We start from the raw sequence: 9659 nt of genomic DNA, 5'->3' as shown, positions 1-9659 counted from the left end.
ACAATTACCCTTTATATAAAATTCTTTCTTATACACATATGAGTTTCTATGGATTTGTTTCTCTAGTCTACCCGGACTAATACAAGCAATAAATCCAGGGATCAAGGATATTAGCTGTATTTGTAAGAAAGGGGAAGTTGTGTTGATATTTAGGGTGGAGGTGCCAAACAATTAGATCGATATCCCTTTTGATTGTGAACATTAGAAAAGCTGTTGGGAAGATCTGGTTTATGGATGAAAACTCTAAATGGCCTTTCCTTCTCCACTCCTCCTGTGCCCCCATCAAGTTGTAGGCTAAGCAGTAGAGACAAATTATATATATGGAAAAGAAAGGAGGAGCGAGGGAAGTGTTCCACTTAACATCCAACTCTGCCAATAAAATTGTCAGCAATGAACCTCGACCTTGAATACGTAAATGCCTCCCCATGAAACTCCTTTTTCACTCGTATTTGTTAGAATGAACCCACTGGGAAGTTTAAGAAAGGAGAAAACGTGAGACGTAAATTCATCTTTTCTATTGAACATACTGTGAAATGCATCTTGTATAGACCAGGAAGACTGTGGTGGGGGCAGTGGTAGGTTTAGTAGTAAAATCCTTGCCTCCCACGCAGGAAGCTCAGGTTGGATCTTGGCTAAAGTATTATCCATGGGAGGCATTTCCATGACCATGTTGCTGAACACGTCTCAGCTGAGTTTCCAGACTAAGATAGACTAGAAAGGAAATATCTACATTCTAAAATCAGCTAATGAAAACTTGATGGATCACAAAAATTCTAATCTCTGGTGCCTGCAATCTCCATTAACCAGGGCTGACTCTATAGTCGCTTGCAAGAGCACAACAAAATAAGCTGGGGTTATAAAGAAAAGTTAGATATATATAAATGAGTCACAAAGAACTTAGAATTCAGAAAAGGAGTTTGTGGGACCACTTATGATGCAATCACATGTCATATCTGTGACTGATGACTTCCCCACCATCACCCTTGCCCAGTAATTGTGCTACCTAGTCTCTGTGCCCTGACCAGCTCCACACCCCTCACTTCCTGGTCTGTGCTGGGAGCTCTATGGGTTGAAATGGTTTCCCCTGAATGCCTACTACTGGGTGACTCATATCACTTCATTTGAGTGCTCAAATTCTGCCCATAGTCTCTCATAGTATCTACAGTAAATTACCTCCATCTGAATCTGAATCCCTGTGGTCCATTCTGTTTCTGTCAGAACTTAATGTGCACAAAGGTTAAGGGAGGAAGAACCGGTGCCTGACACTTTGCAGATTGTTTTATTAGCAGAAAGTGACACGTTCTTCTAGTAAATTATTATTTTTTTCCTGCAAAATAGAAATAATATTTATTCTATATAATTGTGGAGTTGGAATGTGATAATTGGATATTGTCACAAATCCTCCTGGAAATTTATATTCTGAATGAGGTGAATAAAAATTAAGACGCGTATTTTTAAATCACAAGAAAAGTAGCCAGAAAGTGCAAAGAAGGTACACGAGAGATCTGATCAAACAATAACCGAAGGTTCATCTAATATTTTATTTCCTTTATAGTTTAAACTGGTTTGAGCATTTTATAGTATTAGTTCACATCAAATATCCACATTTATAAATGAACTAAACCATTTAACGTGTTTTCTTATAAGATCATGATAGTATAAATGTCCAAAACCTAAAACCTAGCTTGTTAGCATTGAGTTAATGAACTCAAAATAACCAGATAAGACAGAGTAGAACTGCCCCTGAGTGTTTCTGAGACCAAATCTCTCCTGGGACAGAAAGCTTCAGATTTCTCCCCCGGAGAATATGGTGGTTCTGAGCTGCTGAGTTTGGAGTTAGCAGCTAGCTGTGTAAATCCATCAGGCCACGAGGGCTCCTAAACTGAAGGGACTGCCAGAGAAATACTCCCTCTGCCTAAGTCAGCCTATCCCTAAGCTTATTTGTTTTCGAGAGATGATTCGAAATCCTACAGAAAAATACCATGAAAATGGTGATTTAATAAGTGTTAACATACCAGGTATAATCGTGACAGCTTTAAAATTAACAGTAATTTAGCAACTAAAAAAATGCAGTCATTTAGATCAATCAGTAAAAAGATGGGGGAAAAATCTGTGTTGTGCCTGATAAGCTTACCACTAACTGTAGATAATATAAGTTTCTGTACTCAAATGTCAAGGGAAATGAGTAGAATCAATAGTCAATAACTTGGAAGCAATGTTTCTTCTTTTCTAGCCAGCAAAGTACTGATTGCTTTTCTCAGAAATCTGAATACACAGCATTTAGATGAACTATAATTAAGCTTTCATACAATAATAATTTTGAATGTATATTTGAATTTATTTTTCCAAAATAATTATATTAGCAAAAATTTTACATAGCCTTTGTTGACTTCACACATTCAAATGAGGTGTGACCAATGATAAAAAGGATGAGCACAGAGCTAGCATTGGAACCTCAGTTTTATGTCAAAGGAACTAACTAGTTTATAAATCACAAGAGATTGATCTTTTCATTTAATTCCTTCTGTAAATGAACAAAACACTTTATCAAACAGTCGACATAGTTACTTACTCCAAATTTTACATCTAGTGAAACAAGTATATCTATAGGAGCTCAGTTAACAAAAAGTACTTCAAAAAAGCACTCTGAAAATGGCAGGCAATTTTTTTATTGTAGGCAATTATTTAAACTGCATATTTGGGATTATGCATAGTAAGTCATGTGAGAAACAAAACAAAAACATCCACCTTGCAGTTAGATTTCCAGTATCTAGCTTTCATATATTTATTTTTTTAGCAATGCCATAAATGGGATTTTGCCAGGGTATAAAAATGAGGACCCTTGTAGGAATTACTTGTAGTTTCCAAGATGAATGGCAGAGCGCACATAGACACAGCGGAAGGTGGTTGGCAGAATCTCCCAGTACTGCACTGGGTTGCTAAAAAGGCTCAAGGCGGAGTAAGAAGTTTTTTTGGTGTTGTATCCAGGTGGACAGAAGTCGTAGGCTCCAATTTCAGAGATATTGTTGTTATGAAGGTACACAACCTGCAACATGGAATAATGGAGAATGATTATTTTCCTCTCAATAACATAAGGCCTTTTGTGTGTAAGTATATATATTCCATAATTTGAATTATAATACTTTGCAAACCAAATTGTTTATTTCTCTGGTTCACTCCCCCACCCTAATTTGTGTTCCCTTCACTAGTTTTCCCCAACTCACTATCAGTGGCATCTAATTTATTCCAGATGTTCAGGTAAAAACTTTGCAATTACTTCCCTCCTCCCGTTGCTCATACTCCATAACCAGCCATCAGAAAATGCTACTGGTTGTGGCTCCAAATACAGATAGAATTCAGTCTCTTCTCCTGCTCTCTACTTATACAACCTGTCCAGGTCGCCATCATCTCTTGCCTGGATCATTGCCCTAGTCCTAATCATTCTTTCTGATTTCTCCTCTGTCATTTCAAAGTCTTTTCCTTTCTCAGTCACCAGAGACATGGTTTTAAAAGTGGATCACAACATATCTTCCTTACATCACTACTTCAGTTGCATCCCATCTCACTCAGAATAAAATCCACACTTTTTCTAGTGGCTTACAAATCCGACATTATCTGACTTCCTTCAGCTCACATCTAATCTCCCCTTCCTATTACACCATAGGGGCTCACTTGCTACTTCTACTCTATAGAGACCAATATTTAATATGTGTGATATAAAGAGATAATTGTCAAATGTTACATAGCCAAGGCCTGAATATGCTTTTGAGGTAGAATTTTTAAAAATGAGTCAGGGACAGAATCCTGTAACATAAAAGTATTACACACCATAGTTAAGCAGACTTTATTCTAGGAAAAAATGTGAGTTTAGCCCAAAAGCCAATTATGATAGTGTACATACTTCATTAACAAAATGAAGACTCAAAATCATATAATCACTTAATGTACATAGAAAAAGGATTTTTGAAAACCTCTAAAATATATTATTCATATTTTAAAAGTCTCAATAAAGTAGGGCTAGAAAAGAATTACACAACTTAGAAAAAAGTAGTTTAAAAAACCTTCAAATAACATCATATTTAGTGGTAAAATAATGAAAAATTCATATTTCCAAAATGGAAAGTAAGGCATGGTTTGCCAATATCACTGATCCTATCCAACAGTATCCTGGGGAATATTGACAGTGTAATAATAAATGGAAGTAATCAAGACTGGAAAGGGAAAACTTTAACTGTAACTATTTCAGTTGACATGATCTTGAATATAATCAATTCTAAAAAATTCACAAACTTCTACAACTGAAATTAAATTCAGAAAGGTATCAAGATAGAAGATAAATACACAAAGATGATTTGCAGTTCTTTTAAGAGGATCAAATAATGCAAAGTGAAATTTAGACACCAATTAGCTAAGAAGAGCATCAAAAGGGATGGCATATCTAGGATCAAATTTAACAAAATAATTCTAAGACTTGGTGTACACTGACTATTACAAAGCATTGTTTGGAGAACTTAAATATCTAAATAGAGAATATTCTATGTTTGGGAGTTTAATATTGGTTATCATTATAAATACTGATCTGTAATCCCAACACAATGCTATTACAATTCTAGCAGGCTATTTATTTTTGTTATTAGAAAATAGAGGAAGGCTCGGGAGTTGGGGAGAGAAACAACACTAGAGACCACAGGATAAGGTTTCTCTGGACCAATAACTTCTTCATTGCAAATACTTTTTAGGCACCATAAATGTCAACTACACAGTGGAGGTCAGCAGAGGGATACACAGAAGCATAATTATGTCTGAGTTGGGATAATATCTGTACATGCACAACAAAATAAAAATACAGTTTTTCAAATTTACCATCAACCACTATAGTTAGAGATGACTAAATTGAAAAATGCTATCGGCTTCTTGTCTGAATTGTTCAAGCATCCAATCAAGATGCATTGATAATCACTGGTGATTGGTATGGAAAATAATGGAATCAAAGATGAGGGAGCATTGCTGGAAAATGTGGTTTATAGGAATAAGCTGGAGACTGTATAAGAGCATTTTGCCAGATCCATTTTTCTTTATTACAAATCCCTTTTTCAACAACATTAATGGGACTATGCATTTGGATTCCTCCAGATGAAATACACAGAAATCAAGTCGACTGCGTCTCTGGGAGGAGACAGTGGAGAAGCTCCACATCAGGAGCCCAAAGGAGGCCAGGGGCATCCGGTGGAACAGACCATCAATTGCTCAAAGGTTGAAGTTAAAGTTGAAGAAAATGAAAGCAAGTCTTCAAGAGCCAAAATACAAACTTGAGTATATTCCCCTGAATTTTGAAAGCATTTGAGGAATAGCTATGACTCCCTGAACTTTAATGACAGAAAACCCGGAAAATGGTGGGATGATATCAAGGAAAGCATATGAAAAAAGTAAAGTGTCATTAAAAAGACAGAAAAGAAAGGAAAGGTGAGAGTGGATGTCAGAAGATGCTCTAAAATATGCTCTTGATCATTGAGCAACTAAGGAAAATAGAAAACGATGAAGTAAATGAGTTTAACAGAATGTTTGAAAAGGTTGCTCATGAAGACAAATTATATGATACAATGTACAGAGACATGGAATTAGAAAATAAAAAAGAGTATGCTCAGTATGTCTGAAGCTGAAAGAACTCAAGAAAAATAATTCAAGTTTCAAGTTGAAATATTGAAGGATTCCATGGGACAAAATATTGAACAATGCAGGAAACATTAAAGGAGATGGAAGAAATACACAGAGCTACTGTGCCAAAAATAATTGGCTGACACTCAGCCATCCAAGAGGTAGCATATGATCTCAAATCAATGGTAATTAGTAAGAAGTTCAAGCTGCACTGAAGACATTAGCAAAAAACCAAGGCTCCATGAATTGATGGGATACAGACTAAAATGTTTCAGCAAATGAATACAGCACTGTAAGCATTCATTTGTGGACCATAAAAACTATGGATATCATTGAGAAGAATGTGAATTCCATAGCATTTCTTCTTCATTGTGTATATGTGCAACGTGTGCGCATGGACATGGATCATGTGACAGTTACTGTGGGTCAAGGTTAATTCCCTTTACTATGCTTATTCAAGCTTCATGCTGAACAGATAATTTGAGAAACAACACTGTATGAAGAAGAATGCAACATCCAGATGGGACGAAGCATAAAGATTCTGTGATATGCAGATTACACAACCTTATTTGTTCAAAGAGCAAGACTTGAAGTATTTGCTCCTGAAGATCAAGGACTGCAGCCTTCAATATTGATTGTAACTCAGTGTAAAGAAAATAAAAATCCTCATAGCTGGACCAATAAATAGCATCCTGCTAAATGGAGAGAAGATGAAAGTTGTCAATGATGTCACCATCTTTGGATTCACAGCTAATGCTCATGAAAGCAGAGATCAAGAAACCAAATGATGTATTTCTATTGGCTAATTCACTGCACATGACCTCTTGAAAATGTTGAAGAGCAAGAATGTCACTTTGAGGACTAGATGCCCTTGCCATTCTGTTTTCAATCACCTCATATGAATGTGAAATTTGGGCATTGAATAAGGAAGACCGAAGAAGAAATGATGCATTTGAATTATGGTCCTGGCAAAGAATACTGAAAATATCACGGACTGCCAAACGAACAAACAAATCTGTCTTGGAAGAGATACAGCCAGAATGCTGCTTAAAAGCGAGTGTGAGATTTCATCTAACCTATTTGGACATCTTATAAGGAGAGACCAGCCCACGGGAAGAAGATCTCCTACATTGTAAAATGGAAGAGCAGCTCAAACGAAGGAGAACCTGGACAAGATCAATTGACACAGTGGCTACAATAATGGGCTCCAACCTAACATTAAATGTGAGGATGGTTTAGGACCAGGCAATGTTTCATTTTGTTGTGCATAGGGCTCCTATGGGTCAGTTATTTTCATAGAATTTATCAAGTTGGTACTAAATTTATTTGGAAATATGAAGTTAATTTAATTGGAAATGCTTATTTTGAAGAATGAACATGAGAAACCTATATTGACTGATTTTAAAATTTAATAAAAAATTACATTAATCAAAATGTGTAACATAAGTATAAATGTACAAAGAACTATGTAAATCTAGATATATATTATCACAGTTATGATCATAGAATTTTCAGCAAGGTTGCAAGGAAAGTCATTAAAGAGAAGATAACCTTTTCAATGAATAGTGTTGAAACATTTGGGTATTAACAGACAAAATGGTGAAATAGGTTTCAACCTCATACCGCATCCTAAGATTGATGGAAGTATGAATAATAGAACCAAATGTAAGAACTGAAAATACAAAATTTTTCAACAAAGTTAAGAAAAGAGCTTTTAAATATAATACCCAATGAACTATTGCTTTAAAATTTAATAATTTAGACTTAATCAAATTAAAGAAATTGAGCCTCAAACAATATTATCAAGAAAATGAAAATACAAACCACTGCCTGGAAGAGACATATATGCAATTTATATACTTAAAGATGTTAATTCATCATAACTGTAGCAGCACAATTGTGGAAATACAAACAATTAAAAAACAAAAATTATGACAAAAATATAGGAAAATATATTTTTCAAAAATGAGCACAATAGCGATATTAAAATTAAAAGCAGAATGAGATATCACTACATACTTATAACCAAAATGTACTGCCAGTGTGTTGACTCCAACTCATAGAAGCCCTCGTCTCCAAGGCTGTAAATCCTTACATTAGCAGATAGCCTCTCCTTTCTTCCTGTAAGCTGCTAATAAATTTGAACTGCTGACCTTGTAGTTCCTTGTAGTTAAATATTAAAACACTGAACATTCTTAGCTTTTTTTCAGATTGCATTCGGAAACACTGTCCAACTCATTGCATATGGCCATTTGTGTATATGAAACTACATACCTATTACCATTCAACTAGTTCTCATTCATTTATTCCTTATAGGACAGAGGAGAACTGCCCCACAGGGTTTCCTGGGTAATCTTTATAGCTGGGACTGTCCCATCTTCATCCAAAAAACAGGCGGTGGGTTTAAACCACTGAACTTATGGTTAGTTAGCAACTGAGCATAAGCAACTATGCTACCTGAGCACTTATTTCATAACATAGTTCCCTTTATATTATTTTATTTTTTGCTTTGCTTTTTTTCATTTTCCCTCCCACTTCATTTTATTTCTTTTCACTTTGCTTGAAAAGTGTTGCTACCAAATCCATTAAACTGATTTTATGAACCTCGTGTGCTGTACAGGAACCCTGGTGAATTTGTGAGTCAAGTATGGGACTGCTAACTGCCAGGTCAGCAGTTCAAAAACACCAGCTAGTCCTCAGGGAGACAATGAGACTGACTCTCTACTTCTCTAAGATTGACAGTCTTGGCAGCCCACAGGGAAGGTTATACCTGGCCAATTGGGTCACTGAGTTGGAATCAACTTGATTGCCGTGAACGTGATTTTGGTTTTGGATTTGATGCAGAGACTGGCATTGGAAAAACACCAATAAAAGGGAGGGGAATGATTATACTAAGACAGAATCCACCACCACCTAATAGCAAAAACCACAGCAAGCGCGATTAAGCCTTCATGCACCTTTACCCACCCACCACTTTACTACCACCAGCAAAAACAATAAGAATCAGGAATTAAAACGTCCTTAAGTTCATGCTCATTCATATAATTCAGAACTTTAAAATGAAATATAACTACTGTAGTTTTTCCATATGTACTCAGCTTGCAGCTTTAAAAACAATTTGGCAGAAAAGATATAAGTAATTTATTGATATTGTTAATTGTAGAGTAAAAAATATTTGAAATACTTTCGGGGAAAGATCTCAAAGGCAAATTCACTGCCATCAAGTCAATGTCGGCTCATAGGGCCTTTATGGGACAGAGTAGAAGGGCCGCCGGGGGTTTCTGAGACTGCAACTCTTCACGGGGGTAGAAAACTAGGTGATCACAAGGACAGGTTCATAAAATTATTTAACTTATAAAAGAAAATAAAGATATTGTTTCTGAGCCATCATGATGGCACCAAATGCCTGTGTACATTTCCAAAAGAAATAAAATCTAAGTATGACCTTGTTAAAAACAAATATTAGATTAAAATAAAGAAGGAAAATATCTATTAAATTGTCAGATGATCATACTGTTGAATCTTAAAATTTGGATAATTTTAATAACGTTTTATTTCTTTAAAGTAAAAGCATAACACACCTTCATGGATAAAGTTAGTATAGTTATTTTAACCATTTAAACACCTCATATCTAGATTTATAAATTTCAAAAGTGAACACTATCATATCATTCTTATTATAACATGGCAATTTATGGGAAGCTGATTCAGTCATACTGCAGCTAATGTCCCTTCAAATTATTTGACATCGGGCTCAAGCTACAACTTTAAACTACTATTTTATTCCATATCACTGTACCATATTGCATAGAAGTTAGCTTGTCCAACTGTTATGTATGTAGTTGGTGCATAGTACTGGTGTGACTTAAAACTACCCTGTTATAAAATATATTACACTTTGGTAGCAAGATTAGTAAGAAGTTCAAGCTGCACTGAAGACATTAGCAAAAAACCAAGGCTCCATGAATTGATGGGATACAGACTAAAATGTTTCAGCAAATGAA

At 35.4% G+C, this 9659-nt stretch overlaps 1 protein-coding gene across 2 annotated transcripts in view; it reads right to left on the bottom strand.

The window, feature by feature from the left end:
* Positions 1 to 1522: 1522 nt before the first annotated feature.
* DCN (decorin) overlaps positions 1523 to 9659 on the bottom strand; it is a 46713-nt gene continuing 38576 nt past the window's right edge. For both annotated transcript variants that reach the window (XM_004700399.3, XM_045290563.1), the window contains exon 8: positions 1523 to 3046. In XM_004700399.3, coding sequence (XP_004700456.1) covers positions 2852 to 3046 — 195 coding nt within the window. In that variant the 3' untranslated portion in view covers positions 1523 to 2851. The remainder of the gene's footprint in view (positions 3047 to 9659) is intronic.

Source organism: Echinops telfairi, unplaced genomic scaffold (genome assembly GCF_000313985.2).
Source record: "Echinops telfairi isolate 266 unplaced genomic scaffold, ASM31398v2 ScPeMD7_2;HRSCAF=8, whole genome shotgun sequence".
Classification (NCBI taxonomy): domain Eukaryota; kingdom Metazoa; phylum Chordata; class Mammalia; order Afrosoricida; family Tenrecidae; genus Echinops; species Echinops telfairi.
The sequence above is the reverse complement of the archived record's forward strand: the minus strand, read 5'-3'. Positions and strand labels throughout refer to the sequence as shown.